This window comes from Aphelocoma coerulescens, chromosome 20, assembly GCF_041296385.1.
Source record: "Aphelocoma coerulescens isolate FSJ_1873_10779 chromosome 20, UR_Acoe_1.0, whole genome shotgun sequence".
Classification (NCBI taxonomy): Eukaryota; Metazoa; Chordata; class Aves; order Passeriformes; family Corvidae; genus Aphelocoma; species Aphelocoma coerulescens.
Window position 1 is genome coordinate 9,933,570 of NC_091033.1, and position 23,826 is coordinate 9,957,395.

At 49.3% G+C, this 23,826-nt stretch overlaps 1 protein-coding gene across 4 annotated transcripts in view; it reads right to left on the reverse strand.

The window, feature by feature from the left end:
- Positions 1-23,781, reverse strand: part of COL20A1 (collagen type XX alpha 1 chain) — a 53,183-nt gene extending 29,402 nt beyond the window's left edge. For 3 of the 4 annotated variants that reach the window (XM_069034381.1, XM_069034380.1, XM_069034378.1), the window contains exons 1-18: positions 23,400-23,781; positions 17,941-18,025; positions 15,445-15,555; positions 13,676-13,819; positions 13,280-13,438; positions 12,179-12,379; positions 10,838-10,993; positions 9,739-9,858; positions 9,401-9,565; positions 7,995-8,159; positions 6,887-7,059; positions 6,166-6,295; positions 5,545-5,690; positions 3,765-3,888; positions 3,164-3,303; positions 2,439-2,568; positions 1,770-1,912; positions 563-695 (exon numbers count right to left, since the gene is read on the reverse strand). In XM_069034381.1, coding sequence (XP_068890482.1) covers positions 563-695; positions 1,770-1,912; positions 2,439-2,568; positions 3,164-3,303; positions 3,765-3,888; positions 5,545-5,690; positions 6,166-6,295; positions 6,887-7,059; positions 7,995-8,159; positions 9,401-9,565; positions 9,739-9,858; positions 10,838-10,993; positions 12,179-12,379; positions 13,280-13,438; positions 13,676-13,819; positions 15,445-15,555; positions 17,941-18,013 — 2,413 coding nt within the window. In that variant the 5' untranslated portion in view covers positions 18,014-18,025; positions 23,400-23,781. Of the gene's footprint in view, positions 1-562; positions 696-1,769; positions 1,913-2,438; positions 2,569-3,163; positions 3,304-3,764; positions 3,889-5,544; positions 5,691-6,165; positions 6,296-6,886; positions 7,060-7,994; positions 8,160-9,400; positions 9,566-9,738; positions 9,859-10,837; positions 10,994-12,178; positions 12,380-13,279; positions 13,439-13,675; positions 13,820-15,444; positions 15,556-17,940; positions 18,026-21,089; positions 21,244-23,399 lie in introns of those variants that run through there. The other variant, XM_069034379.1, reaches the window with a different exon arrangement.
- Positions 23,782-23,826: the final 45 nt, after the last annotated feature.

Here is a 23,826-nt window from a genome sequence, read left to right on the forward strand (position 1 = left end):
AATTACCAGGACCTCTGGGAGTGCCACTGTTAAATCTCATATCCTGCCTGTACAAAGCCAGATTCAGATAATGCTTCCAAGGCAGAGTGTGCCTGCAGGATTCCCTCCCATATTTGTAATGCCCCCAGTGAGGCACAGCCCAGCAACGACAGAGCTCAGGAAATCTTCACCCTCCTTACAGGCAGTATTTTATTAACAAGAACTGTTCCTTAGGCAGCACAGTGACACATTCAGCTGGACACCCTCAGAGTTCATTTCCATCCATGCACTGCACAGAAGCACAGGAGGGATGAAATGTACTCTACATGGAACATGTGCAAGGATTATCAGTTGCCTCTAAAATGCACCAGCCTGATGTGATTGTCCAGCCTCTTGTTCTCGGGGCAGATTGAAAACGTTTTCAGACAGAAGCCTAAATGTCTCTAGACTTTTTCACGCATTCAGGTTTGGGTTTTCAGAGCTGGAGGCGACCAGTCTGAGCTGCTGGTGCGTGCTGAGTTGTGAGGCATCCCATGCCCTGTTTGTCATCCCTGGGCTGTGGATCCCAGCACTGGTCACTTACTGGTCCTGTGGTGAACAGAAACGGTGTCGCTTCGAGCACCATCTTTGTAGTAGGCCCAGATGGATATTTTGTAGTCAGTGTTCTTCTGCAGGCCTGGCAGGACGGCTGTCGCCACATTTCCAGCGAGGGAGAGCTGCAGCAGGGGAGGAAATGAGTCAGTCCCACTCCCGAGCAGCCCCAGGCTGGTTCATGCCACCCAAGTGCCAGGCTCATAGCTTGTCTGTAGGCACAAATGAGTTAGCACTGGGCTTTGGGGCCAAAGTTTACTGTTTGGGGCTGCACACATGTAAGCAAAGGCAAAATTCCAGCCCTGAATAATGCAGAGCAGATGTGTGTGCATTGCAGCCCCGTTACAATTAGCAGCTCCTTCAGCACCACCACACAGAGCTCTGACACAAGGCAGTGCCTGCCTGGAGCACTGAATCCCTTTGCTGAGTTTCCAGCTTTTAGGAGGCCCAGGGACAGAAGCCCCAGTACCCCTCAGTTCCAGCCCAAATGGAACATGCTTAGTCTCTCTTACTGCAGGAAAAGCTCAGGTATTAAGCCTCCATTTAAACTGCTGTTTGACCTCATACTGAAAATAGGGGCTTCACATGGAAGAAGTCACCTGGTCCATCCCTGCCACACCTGCACCAGCTCTGTCTCTGGCCATTCTCCTCTGTGTGCTCCTCACTTGGACCTCATGCTTCCCAAAGAGCAGTATCCCAAAAGTATCAGTGTTTCCTAGCACTGAGAAGAGAAAATGCTTTGCCTTCTTGGAAGCAGTATCTCCAGCTATAAGTACTTGAGTGTTGTCTTTTTCTTTTCCACAGCATCTTGACATTGGGGGCTGGTGATCCTCTGCAACCCCAGATCTTTTTCTACTGAATTGCTTCTTAGCTATTTGTTCTACATCCTGTATACCTGTGGTTAATTATTCCTGCCTAAGCTTAACACTTTCTGCTTGTCCCTATTAAATTTCATCCTTGAGGTTTTCCAGGACACTTCTGCAATCTTCCCAGAGCCTGTAGGACTCTGCCTTGCTGTCCCTCCTGCTTCCAGCACTCAAGGTGACTGCTCCACTTACAGCCAGATCCAGGAGGGATCCTGCTGAACTGTTCAACTGCTGGAGTGCATCTGCCTGAATAGTTCTACGCAGCTCTCTGCCACTCCTGCAGGTGAGTTCAGAGCCAGCCCAGCCTCCCCAGAGCTCTGTGTGGGCTCGTACCTCCTGAGGCTTCTCTCCACTGGCTGTGCTCCACTTGATCTGATAGACAACCACATCCGAGGCAGCGACAGCTTCCCACTGCAGGCGGAGGCTGCTCCCGGAGAGCTCGGTGACCTTCAGAGCGCGCGGAGCAGGGACCTTCACTGAGGGATGCACAAGGAAAGGAGCTGAAGTGCAGGCACAGACAGCACCATGTCAGAGCCAAGGTGGGGAGCAGATGGCTGGGGAGCACAACATCAACCAAGCAGATGCCTGAGACCAGCCTGTCTGTCGCTTCTTCAGACCCATATGACAACAGTCATCAGGACAGACAGGGGTAAATTATTTTTAAAGCTGTAATTAAGAAAGATTATCTCATTTACGGAGAGGACACATATCACACCAGTTTTGTAAAGGGAAGAAGACTAGCAGGGCTCTCAAGGATGCAGATGTTAGGGATACATTATGCTTTTCTTAATTTGCTTATTTTCTTTATCCCTTCCACCTCATTTTGAGCATAACACAGTTGGACATATTCCACACACAAAGAACAGCAGCCATCTGCACTCTGTGCAAGGGTTTTGGCCACGAGCTGCTGGGGCCAGTCTTCAAAACATCCCAGTTCAGATGCCCACAAACCAACTTTGTCATCTCTTACTGAGACCAGAAGTATTTCTGTTGCCTACTTACAGGTGGTGACATTGCCAGTAATTGGAAAGGAGTCCCCTTCATCGTATGTAGATCTGACACTGATGAAGTATTGGGTGAGGGAGGACAGAGGTCTCAGGACAGTGGATGTTGCAGTGCCAGGAACTTCCACCTGCAGTGGGGGAGTTGTGTGAGTATTGTATGAGGCAGGCTGAGACACTTGGGCTTGTTCAGCCTGAAGAAAAAGAGACACCTTATTGCAGCCTTTCAATATTTAAAGGGAGCTTATAAGAAAGATGGGAACAGACTTTTTTAGCAAGGCTTGTTGCTATAGGACAAGGGGTCCTGACTTTAAACTAAAAGAGGTAGATTCAGATGAGATATAAGGAAGACTTTGACAACAAAGGTAGTAAAACACTAGCACAGGTTACCCAGAGACGTGGTAGATGCCCCATCCCTAGAAACATTCAAAGCCAGATTGGATGGGGATCTGAGCAACCTGATCTAGTTGAGGATGTCCCTGCTCACTGCAGAGGCGTTGGACTAGGTGGTTATGGATGTCCCTTCCAACCCAAACCATCCTATGGCTCTAGAGAGCACAGCTGCAGAGAGGTCAGCATTTGGTGATAACTGCAGCAAAAGTGCCCATTTCAGAGTTAACACACTGCCAGCACACAAGCTCTCCCTGAATCATGCAGCTGAAGGACAACAGGGCATTATCCAACTTCCCAAGCTCCTTTCCCTTCCCCCAGCCCCTGAGGACTCACCTCTCCAGCGTTGCCCCCTCTGCTAGAGACATAGGTGACGTGGTGAGCCCGCACGGCCGGGGCCGCGGCCTCCCAGCTGACCCGCACGGAAGCATGGCTGAGCTCGGAGAAGCTCAGGTACCTGGGAGGACTCAAGGCCACTGCAACAACAGTTAGTGACAGCACTCTGAGCCTTCACAGGCTGCACAATGGCAATGCCACCCGCTGCCTCCCGCTGCCCTCAGATGATCCCACCTTGAACCAAGAGGCTCATTCAACTACGCAGGCAAATATTCTCTTTATTCACTACCACACACACATATCTGGGAGGTTATGAAGGGCTGCCACAGATTTAGGTGAGGATGAGCCAGATGATTGCCTTCTCCCACCCCAGACAACAAAGACTTCAAGGAACACCTCTTTCAGGAGTCCTTTTTTACCAGGGGAGCATCACTCCTTTTTCACAGCTCACCATGCAATTAGACATCCCCTTGAGGACCAATACTTGCTTCAGATCCAGCAGGAAAGAGGCCAGATGCACAATATGGGAAGCACCTCATTTCACACGTCCCTCCTGCCTTAAGTGTTTAATAACAACTCAGTAGGGAGCAGCAGCACTTACAGGTGGTTTCCTGGATGCTGGCTGGATCACTGGCATCTTCCCCATACATGGCATACACTGCCACAGAGTACCCAGTGCTGGGGGACAGCCCCTCCAGCAGCACCTCGGGCTGGGTCACCTTCACCTGCCAACAGAGAGGGGGTTTAGGGTACCCTTCAGCTCTAGGGTATCTCCCAATGCACTTAAGAGAGCAGGACCTTACAGAGGCATGGGCCAAGCACCCTTTGGTTACACTTAGGGGTCATCTCCAATCTAGAATGGTCTTAGAATCGTAGTATCACAGAACATCCTGAGTTGGAATGGACTCACAATGATCATCAGAATCCAAGTCCTGTTCCTGAACAGGAAAACCCTATGAATCCAACCGTGTCCCTGAGAGTGTTGTCCAAATTTTCTTTGAGTTCTGTCAGGCTGCTGCTGTGACTATTCACAGCCTGTTCCCTCACCCAGCCATCCTCTGGGTAGAACCTTTTCCTAACCTCCAACCTAAACCTGCCCTGACACAGCTCCGGCTGCTCCCTCGGGTCCTGTCGCTGGTCACACAGAGGGGAGCTGCCCCTCCACTTCCCCTCATGAGGAAGCTGCAGACCCCGATGATGTCTCCCCTCATTCTCCTCTTCTCCAGTCCCTTCCCCACCTGGGCAGGCGATCTCTGTCTCTCTTGCCCTGGGACACCAAACCCTTTGGGGATACACAGCACCCCCTCCTACCCTGCTCTGCAGAGCCCTGATTCTCTCAGACCAAAACGCTGCTGCTCTGGGTTGGATCGGGGGGTATTCAAGAGCTGTGGTCCTGCTTTTCTCAGACACACGGGAAGCTCTGGCAGGAGCGCTGCCAGCAGCCCCAGAGCAGCCGGGCTGCTGCCATCTGCTGCTAACACGGCACGGGCACAGCTCTGCTCGCTGCAGAAAGGCACCACGGGGACACTTAGGAGTCTGCACACATTGGAGCACAGCTTATAAAAAGCTGGGAACATTTTAATGCTGGTTTTGCAGACATCCCATCGGCCTGGAGCATTGCACTCTAACAGGGAGTAGGTCAGGTAACTGTGGAAATGTTTTAATATTCTGAAATACAAATTTGAGTGTCGGTCTTGCTTCAGATGTTCTGAATCTTATTAAAACCCCGTGATTATGCACTGAAAGCAGAGTATTAATTGATCTGTTTTGAAAACCGTCCTGCAATTGCCTCTATCGCTGTGCATTCAGAGGGGCAATCTTAGTCAAAGACGTAGTAAATGTTCCTCCCCACTCTGTTTTTTTAAAATTCATATCCTCAGCCTACAGGTACTCCAGGTAATGTGTTAAAACACACAACAAAGCATTGTTAGATGTTTTCAAGGATTTTCCATCCACCAAGCATTGTTTCTTTCATCTGCAGTGTCATAGGTCTGTTTTCAGATGTCAGCAAAATCCGCCCTAACACATTTTCAGTTAACTTTTAAAGATACACACAATCAAGATGTTTATGTACAGCCTCAAGGATACAACAATTACACTTGGGGCTGCAAGGATGTGAGTTCAGTGCCTGGGTTTCCAGGGCCCCAGGAGGCAGTGAGATCTCTCCCATGTCTTGATTTCCCACGTGAAACCCTCACAGTTATAAATCACTTTGAGACAAACCATAAAAAAGAATCCTTTATGAAAGCTGTTTCTGGCAATAATTCTGATAGATTTTTTTTCTTTGCCCACATGATACCAATTGCCAAATCTTAGAGCTAGCACTAAACTCAGCCCAGACAGAGAAAAAACAGTATTATCATTATTGTCACAAACTCTACCTCTGTTGTATAGTCTTCTGCTCCATCAGGGGCTGCAGAGCAGAGCACCAGGTAGTGCGTGGCTCCCTGGGCTGCTTTCCAGCTCAGCCTCAGACTGTTGTGGCTCAGCTCAGAGACACGCAGGGAACGAGGGGAAGACAAAGGCACTAAAGAGAAAAATAAGGCACAAAGGTACCTTCAGTGTATGAGGTCTGCAACAACTCAAAACCCAGGGGATACCTGGCTTTACAACAGCTACTGCAAGCTGGCAGGCACCCACCCCACATCTAACACAGTCTCTACTTTACAGAGAGTTTAATTCACTCGGCGCCCATGGATAAAAAACCAGCAAGGAGTTGCAGTATATTTCTAGCAGGGTGTGTTACTGCCACATTCTGCTTTGCAGAATGACACAGGTGGGAAGGATCCCTGGAGGTCTCGGGCCCAACCTGCTGCTCAAAGCACAGGTTGCTCAGGGTCTTGTCTGGTTGAGTTCTGAGCACCTCCACAGATAAAGAGAGCTGTAGATAGCCCGAACTTGAGGGGTGAGGAAATGTACAATGGCATTCTCCAGTCGGAGGTGGTCAGAGATCGAGCTCTGTTTGCCTTTCCTCAGCACAATTCTCTGTACTCACGACCTACGTGTGGAGGTGACGCCTCTCAGCCCGTCCCCCACCGCGGTGTCGTACACAGGGATCACCGACACCAGGTACTCCGTGTGCGAGGTCAGGTTGGACAGCTGCAGAGAGGACTCTGCTCCCTCTAAAACCACCTGCAAGCACAAGGGAGGGCTGTCAGGGCAGGGAGGTGCTACTGCTCTTCAGCAATGGAACGGCTGAACTGGCCATCCCTGGCCAGTGTGGCTTCTCTGTGGCAGATCTGTGCCCAGAAACACGAAGCCCAGTTGCCCTCTGCACTTTGTGATAGCCAGCATCTCCCCAAAGCAGAGAGGTGAGAGGCAAAAAGGATTCCTGTCCTCTAAACCTGGGATCTCTGCAAACACTGAGCACAAGACTCCAGCCATGCTCTCACTGAAATCAATGGAAATTCATCCATGATTTGGATTTGCTTCTTTAAATCATATCCATCAGAGATATCCTTGGCTCTCTGTACCTGAGTGTCCTCTCCAAGTCAAAACACATGATTTAGGGAGGGGATAACACCGGCTAAGAGAAAAATCAGTGTCTTCTATCTTATCACCCTATTACCTCTTCACATTTACACTCATGGTGCATTTAATTTCATCTCTGGCTTAACTGATACCCCATTGCCATCCTCTTTTTGTCCACCCAAGCCTCCTTAAACTGCCAGCCACCATCTGGAAGCTGTGGCAGTCTCAGGTGTCCAGGGAAAGGTCTCTCACCTCTTTGGGTGTCCCACCCTTGGATGGATAATACACAACCCGGTATTTCTTTGGTGGTCTCAGAGGAGGGCTCCAGGCCAAGTGCATGCTCTTGGAGGTCACAGCAGATATTTTCAGGTCAGTTGGGCTGATCTGGGGACCCGTGTTGGCAGGGGTATCTTTCACAGCGCTGCCTAGGAATTAAAACCACAGTTATTTTCTTATATTCACACTTCTCATGCCAAATGTACTTTCCAGCTCATAAACATGAGTGACATTTTTCAAACCAAGTTGCAGTCTCCTTCCCTATAGAGTATAGAAACTGTTCCAGACTGCTCTGAAATAAATATTTTAAAACTGGCTGTACGGAGAACATAAATACTCCATAGAGAACAGGCTGTGTATTTTGCTGGGTGCTGCAAATAATTCTTCAACACAAGTCTGCGTTCCTCAAGCACAAAAATTTGCCAAAATTAACAAGCAAAAATTGCTTTGGTTTCGTCTTGGACAAGCCCATTTTTCTTCAGCCTAACCTTTACCTTTGTAAAATGTCTATGCCAAATACAAATAAGAATAAAGGAATTTATTAATATGGATCTCCAGAGCATTAAATGAAAGTATGCTTGAAATTTAGACTTTTCCATTCTGCTTAGGTCAATCTTAGAGCAGAAAGAGGTGGAAATGTGTACACGATATTTCTCTTGAGGATCTAAGTTAACATCTGGAGTGGTTCTTCATGCTCTTCATCATGCAAGCTGTTCCCAGCAAAGGAAAGAAATGGCTGCTTGATTTTAACTTGTTGGAGATCCAATATTAAAAGTTTTGTGGAGAAAAAACTGATGTGTTTAGGTGTTTTATTATTTCCTCACCTTACCTCCACATTTACTCCATAGACTTTCCCTAGTATATTTTCCTATTAGTTCTCCTGCTTTTTCTGCCTCGTTGGAAGAAACTCGGAAAAGAAGATGGTTACAACACATTTATCACACCATATGGTAAAGGAAGAGGGAAAGGAAGCTCCTTTTCCATATAGTGGTTATTATTGTCTTGAGGGGATTTTATCCACCAAGAGGAAGGGGGATGGTGAGCAGCAGGAAGCTCAGCCCTCACTGAGGAGGTCCCACCTCACCTGTGGTTTCCTTGTGGCTCCTCTCCTTGATCCTGGTGCACAGGACCCGTGTGAGTTTGCTGACCAGGGAGCTGAGCAGGGGGAAGTCCAGCACGTTGTACACGGTGAGCTCCAGCGGCTCCGAGGCCACTTGCCTCAGCTCCGCCTCGTCCGCGTTCTTCACCCCTGCGACCAGAGAACGAGGCTGAGAACCTCCCCAGACAGGAGCAGAGGGACTCCCCAGAGGTGGGTTTACCATCACCCTGCTCTCCAAGAACAGCCTCCCAGTTGTCCCAGTGGCAGAGGGGTGTCTTAGTGGCCCTGGGCTTTCCTGCAGCAACCACCTCAGCCCAGCCTGGGAAGAGCTTTCAGCTCAGAAGGCCTTTAGCAGCCTGGAGACAGTCTGGTGAATCCTCCTTCTGTCCTCCTGCCTCCTCACCACTTGCAGGCTTTGCTATCAGGAAGGGAGGTATTTTTCAACCTGAGAGGCTGTTGGCATAAACGGATAAGGGACTGAATGAACAAACAACCATTTTATATTTATGAGGTGCCAGCACTCCCCACAGAGAGCCTGTTGTTCATCAGAACATCACACTGCATCCCACAGAGTCAGGGATGAGCAAAAAGCAGCCCATTTGTATAACAGAACTTCTCCATCACAGAGCATCCTCCATCCCCATCCTTCAGCTCCTCATCCTCATTAACTCTCTGCAGACCAAGCTCCACAGTACAACTCATTTTGCTTCCCAGAGCTAGGTTCAGGGTTCCCTACCACTGTCCAAGGAGGCTCAGCACCTCTCCTCCCTCCATAAAAGCCACTTACCCACATAACCCTATGCAATAAAAGCTCGCTTGCATGTTCCCAACACAGATTAGCACAAACTTTTGGAGACTGCAATTTCAGGAGAGTTTTTATGTAACTCATGTATCAATCTCTAGCAGACCTTGTGTGGTCATCAAGGCCGGAGCTGCTCAAGGCCATTTTGTGTCTCAGTGTTGCTGCTGGACAGTGAAGAGCAAATAATGCTGTTATTTAGAGAAATGGGAAGTTGTGAGAGGCAGTAATAATACAGGAGGTCTCCTGCCATCCCCAATATAACATTCTCTGGCCTAATTCCACAGCTGAGAATATTGTTCTCATGGCACAGGTCCCTGAGGCTCCTAAAGGTCTTTAGATGGGAGGTGTGAAATCTCCCACGTGAATGCTTTTTCTAAAAAAAAAAAATATATTCTTTGAAAACACTGCCTGTGCTGAATAAATGAGTTAATTTTCATCTTAGCCTCAATGTAATGAGGTCTCATCCACTACTTCAGTTTTACAGCCTTAGGATCCTTCTGTCAAAGTTGAGGGAACGTAACCTTCAATTTAAAGATGACCAAAAATAGGTTGGCTTTGTCCTACAGATTATCAATGGCTGTGATCTTACCGATGGCAAATATCTCTATGCCCAGGTTTTTCAAGGTCTGAGCAGCCAGGTTGGCATCATCCTGGGATTTCCCATCAGTCAGGAGGATTACCAACTTCTCAGCCTCCAGCCGGGCACCAGCATCTGGTTTCAGATTCTGCTCCAGGACGTGGGTCAGTGCTAGACCTGGGGAGGAGCAGAGATGGAGGCTGTGCCACAGCCCTCCAAACAACCCCCATGCCTTTACTCTTTTTTCTGCTCCCCAGCAGCCACAGCCCCACAGAGCACATTGTCTCACGGGAACAGCTTCTCCCACTGTGGCTGCAAGGGCTGTTTAGAGCCCTGTAAGGTGGAGTTACCTGTAAAGGTGTTGCCACCCTTGTACCGCAAATTCCTCACGGCCTCCAGCACCTGTTCCCTCGTGGAGTAAGCGCTCAGATCCCACTCCGTGCGGGGGTCACTGCTGTACTGGGACAGCCCTGGGAAAAACAGGAGCTATGGGCATCCAGCCAGCCCAGGTGAGCTGCAGGAGACCCACTCTGGGAGCCGGTGTCAGGATTGCCAGGAAGGATGACACAAAATAATGAAAGGGACTGGGGGTGAGCAGATGGGGCTTCTAACTCCACTTCTCTGTGTGGTTCTGAGAAAATAGCATGAAGTTGAGTCAGGGGAGGAGGTTTAGGTTGGACATTAGGAAAAGGTTCTTCCCCCAGAGGGTGGTCAGGCACTGAACAGGCTCCCCAGGGCAGTGGTCACAGTCCCAGGCCTCACAGAGCTCCAGGAGCACTTGGACAATGCTCTCAGGCCCAGGGTGGGATTCTCAGGGTGTTCTGTGCAGGGCCAGGACTTGGACCCGATGATCCTTGTGGGTCCCTTCCAACTCAGGATATTCCATGATTTTATGGTCCTGCCATGCAGGCGGCAAAGCGATGCCTCAGACCCCACGGGGTACAGGGGTACACACCCCTCTCATGACGATCAGAGGTGTTTGATAAGGTGTCAAAGTTAATCAGGGTCAAACAATCAGTTTCAAAGGCTGAGAGGGATTTACATCATCCTATTTCACATACAGCCCAGCTGTCAGCAGCACTCAGAGCTGGAAGCAGCCCCATTCCAAGCTGAACTCACAGCAGCCCCAGTGTGGCATTGCCACTGCACACAGTGCATTGGTGGCTGAGCACCTCATCAGAGATGGCAGCAAATCCCAAAAGTATCTCAGCATCACCACCCGACCTGGTGCTGCCCAAAGACAGCGCTCCTGTTCACTGTGCAGATATTTTTCACAGCCACTAGAGGCCAGAGCTTGCTACCAGATGGAAAAAGCTTCCAAGAGCAGCTCTAGGACCGCATCCTAAAGGAATAAGAGCTCCCAAGAGGAGCACATAGCCACAGGGACAAGAGACCAAGGCTCCTTCAAACATCAACATCCCAAGGTCAGGAAACAGGAGCATGTCCTACCTACTCTTATCTTGTCTTCTGCAATACTGAATGGGGAAATCAGATTGCTCAGGAACTCCTTAATGAGCTTGAAATTGTTGCGTCCGATGCTCCAGGACCCATCCACAAGCAGGATGATATCAGTCATTGCAGGTGTGTCACACTGAAACTGGGAGCCTGCAGGGGAAAGGTTTGATACTGAGAGAAGCAATTGTAAGGAGGAAACCCACTTCAGTTTTAAGCTAAAAAGTGAAGCTGCTGGGCAGGGCCTTGTCTGGATGGTGGAATAGACCATCTGCCAGTCTGGCACATGCCAGCATCTTGTGAAAACCACAGAGCCAAGCATAACCCATGTCAGTACCAAGAAACGGAGTGGTGTGGAGCTGCACCTCTGCAAAGAAGGGGTTAATGCTCTCAGGAAGCGTGTGCTAACCCAAGCACTGCCCTCTGCAAGCTGTCAGCTCCATTCCATCTCAGCCCCAGCCCAGTGCTTCCTTTTATCTAGCCTAAGTCTCCAAGAATTGCAGGTGATTGCTTAATTCCATTCCATCACGAGATCCCCTGTGGGCTACAATTATTTCATGGCTTTATATTAAATCCAATCTCCCCGTAAAAACCTGCTGGCACCATGGATACTCCAGCCCTGCCTTCCTCCCCACCCCAGGCCTTCAGCTTAGCAGAGGATAAGATACGGCATGTTGCTAATTGAATGCATCTTCCTGGAGTATTTCTCAGATTTTGCATCTTTGGTGGAGGGGAAACAGATTATCCCATTAAGATTTATCAGGCTCCAGAGGGTTCTGTCTCTTATCACAGACACAGATTCTCTGGCCCATCCCATTCGCACCATTTCAGCCGAGCTGGGAGCTGTCACAGTCTCAACTGAATCTGAAGGATCCTCATGGATCAGTTATCTGTGAAACACGAAGAACAAGCCCAGAAGGAGGAGCAGGCTGGGTAACAAACATCACTGGTGTTTGCAAAGGAAACACCTTGGAAAGGTCCATGGCTGGGGGTGCTCTGCTGAAGAACACAAATGCTTACACGAATCTGCCAGAAGCAGGGGGAGATGACAACGCTGAAGAGACAATAGTGCCAAATCAATTAAAATCAATAAATTAAATCATCTGGAAGGAATTTTTGGCCTAACTCCAGCTTTCCTTAGAATTCATGTTGTTCTACAGAACTCCACATTTCTCCAGTGGGCTCTGACAGCTCCCAAAGCATGACCTAGTGATTGGAAGCACAACCAGCAGCACTGTACTCTGGGGGGCAGGGGGTGGGATGGAAAGCTTGAATTCAGTGCATGTTAGGGAAAAGAGCAGGGAAGAAGGAGAAAGACATGTTTGAACCCCTTCTCACCTCGCCTCAGTGAATCCTTTGGGGGTTTTTCTTTTCCTGGAGACTCTCGCTCTGCGTTTTCAGGAGTACGCGGGGATGATTTTGGGGTAATTGATGTTGTTTCTGTCACGCTGGCCTCCACACTGGGCTGGTTTCTTGTCGTTTCTCCGGAGCTCTTTGGCTGAATCCCCTTCTGCCTTTTCTTTTCAGCTCTGTCCTTTGCTGTGCTCCAAATAGAAAAATTCCATTGTCCCTAACTGTGTTATCCCCATGGAACCCCACTTCTCAGCTGATTTGAGCCACACTTGACACAGGTGGAAGGACCTCAGAGAGGGTAAAATTCCTACAGATTTATGCAAATAGGTGCATAGACTGACACCACCTTCATTCATACCTCTCTAACAGGGCTGCATGTGTGCTCAGGAGTTAATGTTAGGAACGGATCACATCAGCAAGTTTGTCTCTCCCATTATCCTTGATGATGAAAAACAATGAATGTTTATAAAATATAAACCAGGGAAAATATCCCAAGGGACTTCATACCCAGTTGCTCTCCAGAGCTCAGCAATCTGTGACTCACAAACACCCAAGACTTTTTGGATAACGTCCGTGATGGATCTTTCTTCCATCAGCAGGTGTAATTCCCTTTTGAGCTCATGGAAACATGAGACTCTGTAGTTACATACAGTCCTCAGCCAGGGAGGTTGAGGAAATCCTTCTTGTAGAGCACCTGCAGCCATCCTTGGAGCACAGAGCTTAGGGGGAAAAGCACCATTAGCCGCAGTGCTTAGGGAGCAGCTTGTTCTCCAAGGATCCACATTCAGTTGAAGGATAAGTTTGCATCTGCTGAATTTGGATACTTGGACGTGCATTGTCAGCTTGGCTGGAATGAGGGGCAAATATTTTTAAGTGTTTTACTGTGTTCCTGTAGCTAAGAATTGTATGCAAAGGATGAGACCAGGCTAGCAAGTTTCACTGACAGAATATATCTGATGAAGGGAGGTTGCAGGGAGAAAGTGGGAATGGTTTTAGGGACAGCTGTGTGCTCCAGCCATGGCAGCACGGCACAGGCCGCGGCTCAAAATCAATCCCATGTGACTCCAGAATGGTGACAGCACCCACCTGTCTGGGACAGGGCAGTGTTCAGGGGTGGTGGGGTGGCCTCTGCCACCCAACTGTGCTCAGCTGCCGAGCTCCCCGAGGAGGTGAGGTTCTTTCCTGATGCAGCTCCTGCGTTCCTTCGGTTACTTCTAGTCTGGGATGCATTTTTGAGTTCCTCTACTGTAGGAAGACCAAAAACAGAGAAACTGCCCATCTAGAGAGGCCTGTAAGCCACAGTCCCTCCCTCATCCCCTGAGTCTTCCCGATCTCCCTTTCCAGCCTTCCAACCAAAACAGTACCAGGCTCTGTGATTGCCAAAGAGTCTGCAGGGTGTGTGCCAGAGGATGAGCTCTGTGCAGCCACATCCCCAGGAGCCTCAGGAGCTCTGAGTGGTAAAATTTAGCCCTCTCCACTTACTCACAAATTTCCTCTTGGCAAACAGGGCTTCCTGGGAGCCGTTGAGCACATAGACCTGCAGGGTGTATTCCTTGGTGGGGCTCAGCCCTCCCACCGTGGCTTTGGGAGTCTTGGTTTTCAGCATGACTTCTTGCTCGGAGTCCCCTGAGGTGGGATGAAGCCACAGTTCAGAGCCTGTCAGAGCTTAAAGTTAAGCTGACAGTAGCAAAAGCAGCACCGAAATGCAGGGAATGTCTGCCTAGGGACCGCAGTCAGCTCCTATTTATTCTTTAAATTTTGAGGAGCTCTGATTTTTACTCTTTTTCTCAATGTAGAGTGGAGAAGATAGAGGTGGGGTTTTTTAAGTCCCTGATATGTGCCCAAATTAGGAAATTACTTCCCACCCGGGATTAGTGCAACTCTCACCGGCTTCCCAAGGAGCTGTTGAGTGAAAAGCTGGTGTTCAGAGTGTAGACTGGCAACTGCTGAATGAAGACACCCAACTGATTGAGGTCATATGTGACAAAATGAGGAAGTGACTCGATGTCTCTGGAGGTCACCACTGGCACTTGGGACTCATCTTACTTATCCCAGCTGTGCTGTCTCTGCCCCATCTCTGCACAAGGGCAGCTGCTGCCTGCAGGACACAGCTCATTTCTGGGGCTGGCACTGCCTCCAGACCCCTCCACAGCCATGTCCCAAGCTGCTGGACCCTGTCCCAGGATGCCTTGACCAGCCAAGAACTGGGCATTTCTGTGTTGGCAGGGCAGCGAGCAGATGGAGCGAGGCAACAATTGCTCCAGAGAGAGGCACAGCAGCTCCCTAAACCCCTCTGACCAGGAAAGGTCTGCAAGCTTGAAATTATGGAGATGGATCTGTTTCTGTCCAAGCCATCCCTGTGCCCCTGCCTAAGGCTGGAAACTCCCCAGCCTAAGAGGGAAAGCCTCAGGCATGTGCTGGGAGGCCGGTGGGGATTCCCTGCATTCCCGGGATGCTCATCAATCTCTGCTGAGCTGAGGCTCAGGGGAGGAGCAGGGCAGGGAAGGAATGAGAAACCTCCTGCTCCAGCTTGGGAAACAGGTGGGGGCTGAGCTAAAAGCGGGCGGATGATCACAGGAGCTGCCGCCCGCACTCCTGCCCGGCAGCTCCCTTTTCCGGCTCACTGGGAAAGCGGCAGCGACTGGAAACTGAATGCCAGCCTCGACTAAGGATGCCTGCAGCCCCTCCTCCCCGCTGCAGGACATCGTGTCCTTCCAACACCACCAGGTTCAACATCTGAAGTCAGGGAGTAGGGGTAGGGAGCAAGAGGGATGAGCCTCGCCACACAAATAGGGTCAAAGTCTTCCCATTCCATGTCCCTGCAGGTGGTGGGAGAGCTGGGAGCTCCCATAGAAGAGCCAGGCAATGAACCTTTTTCATATTTGTCTCGCAGAGTCCTAAAGAACAGCATTTCTGGCTAAACCTTTCCCCTGGGATGAACAGAGCTGAATTTCATCTCTTTCCTGTGAATGAGTGATAAAGGGACTGTGCCTGCACTGGGTGGCACTACAGACTGCTCCCACGGTGGCCAGAAAGGCTCCTTGTCCATACTGCATGTACAGCCCAGTGAAATCAACACCTGGAACAGAACAGGCTGTGGATAAGTCCCCCTCTGCCTTGTCTCTATTCCCTTAAGGTCTAAATAATGCTCATACTTAGGTCCTGTTGGCCACCAGACGAAAGGTGGAGCTCAGTCCCTCCCTCGCACACGAATCTCTGCTGGGTCTGATGTCCAGGGTGTCAGCACATACCTGCCATGGGCTTTACCCGAACTTTGTAGCCACTGATGTTCCCTTCAGTCTCTTTCCACTTCATCTGGAGCCTGTCTTCTGAGAGGACAGTGAGTTTCAGCCGGCCTGACCCTGGGGAGGAGGAGACATGTCCATGCTGTTACGGTGCAATTCCTCCCACAAAACCTCTGGGTGCTGTCTCCTCTAAGAACAAAGGAACAGCTGCAGTACAAAGGGAACCTTCACCATCCCAGGCAAGTCCTCAGCATCCCCTGGGATTGCATGGCAGCTCCTGCAGTCCCCTTGCACCTCTGCAGGCCTGGAGCCTCCCATGCAAAGAGCAGTTTCTCAGGTGCTCATTTTATACCCCTGCAGAAAAGGTAAAGCAGCCTCCCACAGAGGTGAGGGCTTTCTCTGCACCCTTCATGTCTTGAAGGGCTCTCCCAGGAGCTTTCATGCTGAATGTTTTTGTACAGCAAGAGTGTTCAGTGCAAACGTGAAATGGGAGGGCAGCAAACACATAAATGGGCTTGGCAAGGCTCTTCAATAGGCTTGGGCTGCTGAGAAATACAGAAATTCCCCAGGTGATGGATCCCACACTTCTGCAAAGATCATTTCAGAGGCAGCTCCAAGGACCAACTAGGTTTAGAAAGAAGAGAAAGGAGAAAAAAAGAAAGGAAAGAAACCTGATAAAGTGTAAATAACAGCTCCTGGCAGGACCATAACTCATGGGCACCAGCTTCTATCAGTTTGCTGCAGGGAGCTGCAAACTAAATGACAAATCCTGAGGAAAAAAATAGTATCAGACAAGGAGGTAAAGAGAAGAAAGAGCACATTCCCTTATCATCTCCAGATTTCACAGCTATCTGTTAACCCCAGCTAGAGGTCGGAGCTCACGTGTCACTCCTTGAATCAATGATTCCTGTCATACAAATGTCACCATATGAAACTTTTTCACTCGGCTGGATGCAGGATGGCAACTCAGCAGATTTCTCTCCCTTCCTTCTGACACCATGCCCAGAGCTGCCTTTCCAGCAGGATGCCCTAATTTGCAGCGAGTGAGCACACTATAAACATCTGCACCCAAGTGTTCCCCTCACTTGCAGCTGTTACCAATCTCTTTCCCTTTACAATTACTCACAAAAAAAACAAAACAAAACAAAACCAAAAAAAAAAAAAAAAAAAAAAAACCACCAAAAAAACTTAGGCTGACCTGGAGTTTCTGGTCAGTGCTGCCAGACTGTCACCCAGGGCTCCTCAGGTCCCTACTCTGGTCTTGCACGATGCCCAGACACCTCCTGACATCCCTGCCATGATGTCACCACCCAGGAAAGCAGTGAGAGCTGGCAGTGAGGTCTTGCTTGTCTCAGCCCAACATCTGTGCCTTAACCTTTCCTTGCAGAGACTTCCTGCAGGCTGCCCAACAAGCAGACAACTATTTGGGGAAACAAAGGGCAGATTCACATCTCACCCCAGGCAAATCTGAAGAGGAAGAAAGAAAACAGGGGAAAGAGGGGTGAAGGGCAAAAAGCAAATCTCAAAATCATGCCTAAGAGAAATGGTAAAAGATCATCAAACAATGAGGGGAATTCAGAGTTAGATTAAACATGGAGTTGTCTTCTTTTGGCCAAGTGTGGTCCAGCTCCTTGGGCATCACTCTAGGAGTCCAGAAGCTAAAAAGACAAGAATGTCCCCAGACATACCAGAAAGGACATCATCCTCTAAAGCACCATTATGTGCTGGATGCAAATGATCCCCAGTGCCATGAAAGCTCCACTGTTTCCTTGCCCTGCGTTAGATGTGCACTATTTGATGCTGTAACCTTGCTCTCCAGCTGACAGGGAGTTAAGCCCAGGCTTAAGTGCAGCAGTGTGGAAGACACACAGCAGGGAGACACATCTGTCCCAGCCCTGCAGTGCCATCACCTCCTAGAAACCTTTGTGCTCTTCCACACAGCGTTCAAGCATAACATTAAGGTGGTTCTTCCACGTCAGAAAGGCTGTGCTGAGGTGCAGTAGGTATTTTCTGGTCCCTCTGGGGAGCAGGATGATACAGGAGGAATCACCTCCTGCTTTCTCACCCAGATGTTGCACCACATCTCATCATATACACCCAAAGCAGCAGGAAGGTGCCGTGACTAAAGAAGTAACACCCTTTTTCTTCCTATTTCTCAGGCTCCCACTGATCACATAACCCCCTCATTGCTTGCACAGGCTGAAATGCATCCCTGGTGCAAGGGAGTGGCTGAACTGCTGCCAGAGATGAGGACAAGCCTGGCAGAGTGGGGAGGGATAGAGAGCCTCTCCCCAGATGGGCCCCCTGATCCCTCATCACTCTTCATGCATGGGAAAGGCTGTTTGGAGCTTCACCAACAGACACCAGAGCACAGCAGCCCCCTGAAATCCAGCCTGCCTTTGGGAATGCCCCTCACAGTGGTGCCACTGCCAACGGGAAGGGCTGGGCTATCCCAGGGGACAGACAAGGGAACAGCCCCACAAGGGCAGGCAGGCTCCTTACCTTGGCCCACTCGTCCCCAGACATGGCTCATCACAGGTAGGCAGGCAAGGAAGAACCAAGTGTGAATCAGCATTGTGACCAGGACCTACAAGAGGGCAAATGTCAGGAGGAAGAAGTAAAAGTTGTATTTCATCATGTCAAAATCCAGTTTTTTGCAGCTCCCAGTTAAGGCACCACAAGCTGGGATCTGCAGCTCAAGGCATCATTGATGGCACTGAAAGGGTGGGTGGAGAAGAACACACAGATTTTCCTGCAATTCCTACATATTATTTTATCTTTTTGGTCCTCCAATACAGCTGTTCAGTGCCTTGGACTAAACTGTGTTTATAAACCTGGTGGAGAACACTCCTCTCAGCCTGCTTGGGCCTGGGGCTGGGCACTGCTCTCTGGGCAGGACAATCTCAGCAGTGGAACTCAAAGCCATGGCTTCTGCTCTGATCGTGGGAATGAGCAACACTGGCAAATGACTGGACACACAGATTCCAGAATAACTTCTGGTTTAAATTGTACAGAAGTAATTATTTCTGATTATCATGACGAAGATCATTACAGGTGTACAGACAGCACGTTTCTCATGTCCCTGCCATGCACACACCGATCTTGAGATGAAAAGCATCAAGAGGAACAGCCAGGCTCCTCAAACCACTGATTTAATGACCTCAGTTGCTGTGATAAAGCAATTTTGTAGCAGGAGGGATCCACAGTGGAGTTTGTATGTGAACAGTTTAAAAAGAAGGGGTTTATTTCTTAATTAATTCCCAAGAAGTTGCATTCTGGACTCGCTGGAACAGTTTTGCTTTAACTGAACAGACTGAAAGCAGTGGCAGTTACAGAGTTAGCCATGGCAGAGGATCAATGGGACTCAGAAATAACCTCTGCAGCGTGGCCAGAGCTGACTGACCAAGGACAGCCAGCCTCAGCCCACAGACCTCAAGCACCTGCAGCTGGCTTTGCTGGCCTGGATTTCAGTGCTCTTCAGTTTGGGTCAGGAATTTCACGTCAGCAGAAAGTCACCCTGATGGAAACAGTGCCATCCCCTCATGTGGGTCTCAACAACCCGGGTTTTAAGCACAGATTGTTGGCCTTTTGTCATCTCTGTGCTCCACATTTCAGCCTCACTGCTTCTGGCAGAACCAGCCCCTGCCTCCTGCAGTGACATTTCACTTCTATTCACTTTGATGGACAGGTATGCAGAGGCTCCTGGCAAATGCCTGTTTCCCTTCAAAAACAGCAGCTTTGTAGCAATTTCAAGGAAAAATAAATATGCACGAGTGACCCAGGCATGATCTGTTTAAATCAGATCTAAATTGCTGGAAGAATGAATGGAAAAACATGCAAGTTGTAACAGGGAGTTGTTAACCACCCTTCCCTGGCTGTGATTTTTTTTTTTTTGATTGAAGATGAACGGAACAACTGCAGTGTAACTGAAGCCTTTAGCCATGGGAAGCACTTGCTTTATTTTTCCAGCTAATAAAATGAGGTCATTGTTTATAAAAAACAGCAAACATTTTACAGGTGGGTTTCAGGACTCTGACTGTCACCTCCAGGGAAGCAGAGCCTGCCCTGGCTGCAGAGGTACATGTGCCAAACAGCAGCAAAAAGTCGGCATTTTTCAGATTCCTTGAACTAAGAAACAGAGTGGCAGAGAGCAGGGGGAAGGTTCTGGCTTCTCTGATAACACCTCTTACAGAATTTTCCATTCTCCTGATTTGCTTTAACCGGGCATAAGGATTATTCTCTTTCAGAAGTGGAAAAGAATTAATTTAGAGTTCTGGAAGTTGTGAAAGGAAGAATTATGGAAGAACTGATCTGTTCAGGTGAGAAGAAAAGCAATAGATGGTGTCAAATAGGCCACGATGGTAACTGAGTGTGGGAAGGCAGGCAGGAGGGATCTTCTGAGACTCACAAACAACAGCAACAGGTTAAATAGCAGTGCAGGGCAGGAAGGCTTGGACATCAGGAAAACCTCAAATAGCAGAAGGTCCTGATTGCAAAATTCTTGTCTGATACTTCACAGAGGAGCTTTGTCAAGCTTACTATAAGGATTACAGAAATAGCCAAACAAAGGGATTTCTCAGCAACAGAAAATTCTGGGGCTTCCCCTTTCAATCTCCCTTTATTTTCCTCTGGATTAGCCTCAGCTGAACACTTGAAAACAAGTTATACCCATTCCGTACTCCGGGAAAATCCAGTCCGGGTTTTCCCCTAAGAGTCCATTCCGTACTCCGGGAAAAATCCAGTCCGGGTTTTCCCCCGAATCCATTCCGTACTCCGGGAAAAATCCAGTCCGGGTTTTCCCCCGAATCCATTCCGTACTCCGGGAAAAATCCAGTCCGGGTTTTCCCCTGAATCCATTCCGTACTCCGGGAAAATCCAGTCCGGGTTTTCCCCTGAATCCATTCCGTACTCCGGGAAAAATCCAGTCCGGGTTTTCCCCGAATCCATTCCGTACTCCGGGAAAAATCCAGTCCGGGTTTTCCCCCGAATCCATTCCGTACTCCGGGAAAAATCCAGTCCGGGTTTTCCCCCATTCCGTACTCCGGGAAATCTCCAGTCCGGGTTTTCCCGCAGCCTGGTTCCCGGATGGAATTGACCCGGTTTTTTTCATGGCTCCCCGTGTCCAGCGGGAGCCGGGGTGTGCTGAGCTGCACTCTCCACCCAACCCTGCAGCACTGGAACTTTCTCCAAGAAAATTCAGTGGTGCCATCCTGAGAGAAAACACAACCCAGCAACAAACAGAGCAGCATCTCGCTTGTACTGTAGCAAATAGACGGTACCTTTGAAATACAAGGTCACTTTCCCATGGAATTACTAGCAAAAATATCCACCAAAAGTTCAAATAAATAAGAACACATGAATACCAACATCAAAAGCTGGGCTGCAAATCCTCAGTTAATCAAATTCAGTCCTTCCAGTGTGGTCTGTTTATTTTTCAGATGAAAAACCACTAATGCAATGGGAGCAACAAAGGCTCAATACCTTTAAAATAAGGCCAAAAATTAATATATTCTAGGCACTTTCATACTGTAGAAATTTAAGTATAATATCAGCTCCAAAAAAGGATAGCACATACTGGCTGAAAAAAAAGTCAAAATTCTCTCAGAATTCTAACAAGATCCTGTAAATAGCAAATACAAGGTAACAGTTACCTCAAAGAACAATGAATGAAACACAGAAAGGACATGACCAGTGACGGGATTAGGGCAGATTCCAGCAGTCTGGAGTCAAACAGGACCTTTTAGCCCAATGAAACCAGCACAAGCCTCCTCGCAGCATTATCCTGCTGTATCCAACTGAAAACACGGTGGGAGAGGGGGCAGGGCAGATAAAACTTTAACTGCCCTCAGTATGAGATGGAAGCAATGGAGAAAAAAAGGAACGTGGCAAGAGAAAAACAGTATTGCTTTAAATTTCTTCATGTGATGCAATAAAAATACATTAGCATTACTACGGAAAACAGTTTATACATATTGGAGTAAATTCTGTTTCTTCACATCTTCTAACAGGGTCATTTCACTGAATTCATTTTTGCCATTTTGTAATGCCACCAAACTGCTCTTGATTTCCTTGAAACTTCTGTGCAACTCTCCTGACAAACAGGATGCCAAACTCTGGCAAAAGCACTGGTCTGTGTGTGATCTCTTCACGTTAACCAGGGTTATAAGGGATCTGAAGTCCAGAAAAATCAACTCCTCCAGCCTGCACCGATCTGGGCTTATGGCAGGCTCTGATTCAGGCAGGAGCTTCCACCCTGATGCATCAGTAAGGATCAGGTCAGTATTATCATGGAACCACAGGCTGGTTTGGGCTGGAAAGGATCTTAAAGCTCATCCCATTCCACCCCCTGCCATGGGCAGGGACACCTTCCACCAGCCCTGTCCAACCTGGCCTTGGACACTTCCAGGGATGAGGCAGCCACAGCTTCTCTGGGCACCCTGTGCCAGGGCCCCACCACCCTCACAGTAATCCTGGTTTTAACACAGATTGGACACAGTTGGACCCCAGGGTGTGGATCCTTACTGTGATTTTAAAGCAAGAAACAGGGACTTCATCTCTTCTGTCTGCTCAGAGGCAAACCCATCACCATTCTGCCTCTTCTCCAACAATTCATTTTCCTGCCTGTAAATCAGGAATAACAAATGCACCTGTCTGAAGTGGTGGAAAACACATTTCTGGAGGAGCTCCCTCTCCACAACTCGCCTGCCACATGCCAAGCCCCCACCCCAGGACTCTGTGGTCCCTCCCCATCCCTTTCTGCCATCAGTGGTGCCACCAGCCAGCCAGGCTGAGTGTGAACTCTGGGACTGAGGGGACCACAGTGACAGCAGCCTGCTGGCAGGCAGGGACCCCGCAGCACGCTGATGCCTCTCCCCTGTTACTCACCCCCAGGGAAGGAATTTGGAGGCAGCAACATATGGAGCATGTGGTGAGTATTTCCAGGGCCTGGAAAATAAGTGTGTGTCGGGAACACACCCCTTTCCACTTGCTCCAGCTGTGTGCTCGGAGGGGATTTGGAGGTTAAGGCAGTCAGAGATCCCCTTTTTTGTACAGGAAATCTTATATGTTGTCACTTTCGTTAAAGGGAAAAAAATGCCTGCCACATATTTAAATCAGCACAACTAAAGGTGAGGATTTGGAGGCACTGTGAATTATTTCCATCCTCCACAGCCACAGTTTGGGGACATTTCCTCATGCCAGAGGTCATCACTGTCTCTGCACAGAAGTGCCGGCAGAAGCAATGTCACCTCGTGTCCCACTCCCTGCTGGACACATGAGCAGCACCAGGGGCAGCCCTGCAGAAGAGACAGGGACCTGCCCGAGGCAGCCAACTGCAGGGGATAAATCTGTTCCACATTCCCCGAGTGCTTTGCTGGTTAAAGGACCTAAAAAACCCAGATTCATCAACCCCTTTCCGTTCTCTCCTGGAAAGTTCCTCTATTTCAGTTCCACTATTGAACAAAAGGTCTCAAACATCGCAGCACCAGACTCAAAACAGATACAATTGCACTCCCAGGCTGAGCTTTTGCAGCTCCCCCAGCCCATCAGGCTGAACCCACCCACTCATCCAGGTGGGAAAATCCCACACTGGTAGCAAACCCTTCCAAGTACGCTCTGGCAGCAATATCCTGCAGTTTTGGACAATTAACCACAAAATAGAAGGCCAAAAAAAAAAAAAATCAAACCAACAAAAAAAGTGCATTCCTCACAGCCCCGAAAGAGTTGCCAAGGCAGTCCTGGCAGTATTTAGACTGACTGTCAGGGAATGCATCTTGAAGCCACTTCACCATAAGAGGATGGGACCTGTCACCCCTGCCCAGCACTGCACCAATTCCAAGCTTCCCGGAGAGCAAAACCCTGCAGAAATTCCCTGCTTGGGATACCCACACGTGCCCCAAAACAGCACAGCCCCTCCTCGGCATCGCTGCAAACCCAGCCCCGAAGGCGAGCGAGGCACCGACCTCTCGGAGCGGCGCGGCTTCCCCTGGAGTCAGCCGGGACGGGCGGCGGGTCCGGCTACATTCTGGAACTGTGGGACAAGCTGCCCTGGCGCCTCATCTGCTCCTCGGCGTGATTAAAGATTTCAATTCCCAGACGTCAGGAGGGATAAGGAAGGGGAGGGAGAACAGAGGGAGAGGGATGGGATTCCCCCACCTCCCTCTCCACATGCACGGCTTGGCCCCTTCCCGCGGCCAAATAAAGCATGAAAAGCAAGCGGCTGCTTCTATGGGCAGCAGTAAACAGCTTTTAGGGGCTTTGCTAATGAAATAAAATAAAATCTCTGCCTGGGAGGCTGCACGCTGATTTCCTAGAACGCAGCAACAAGTCCTGGCTTCCGCCCACCCTCAGACTCCCCGGGATGAAGTCAGTCCAGGCTCACTCACATCC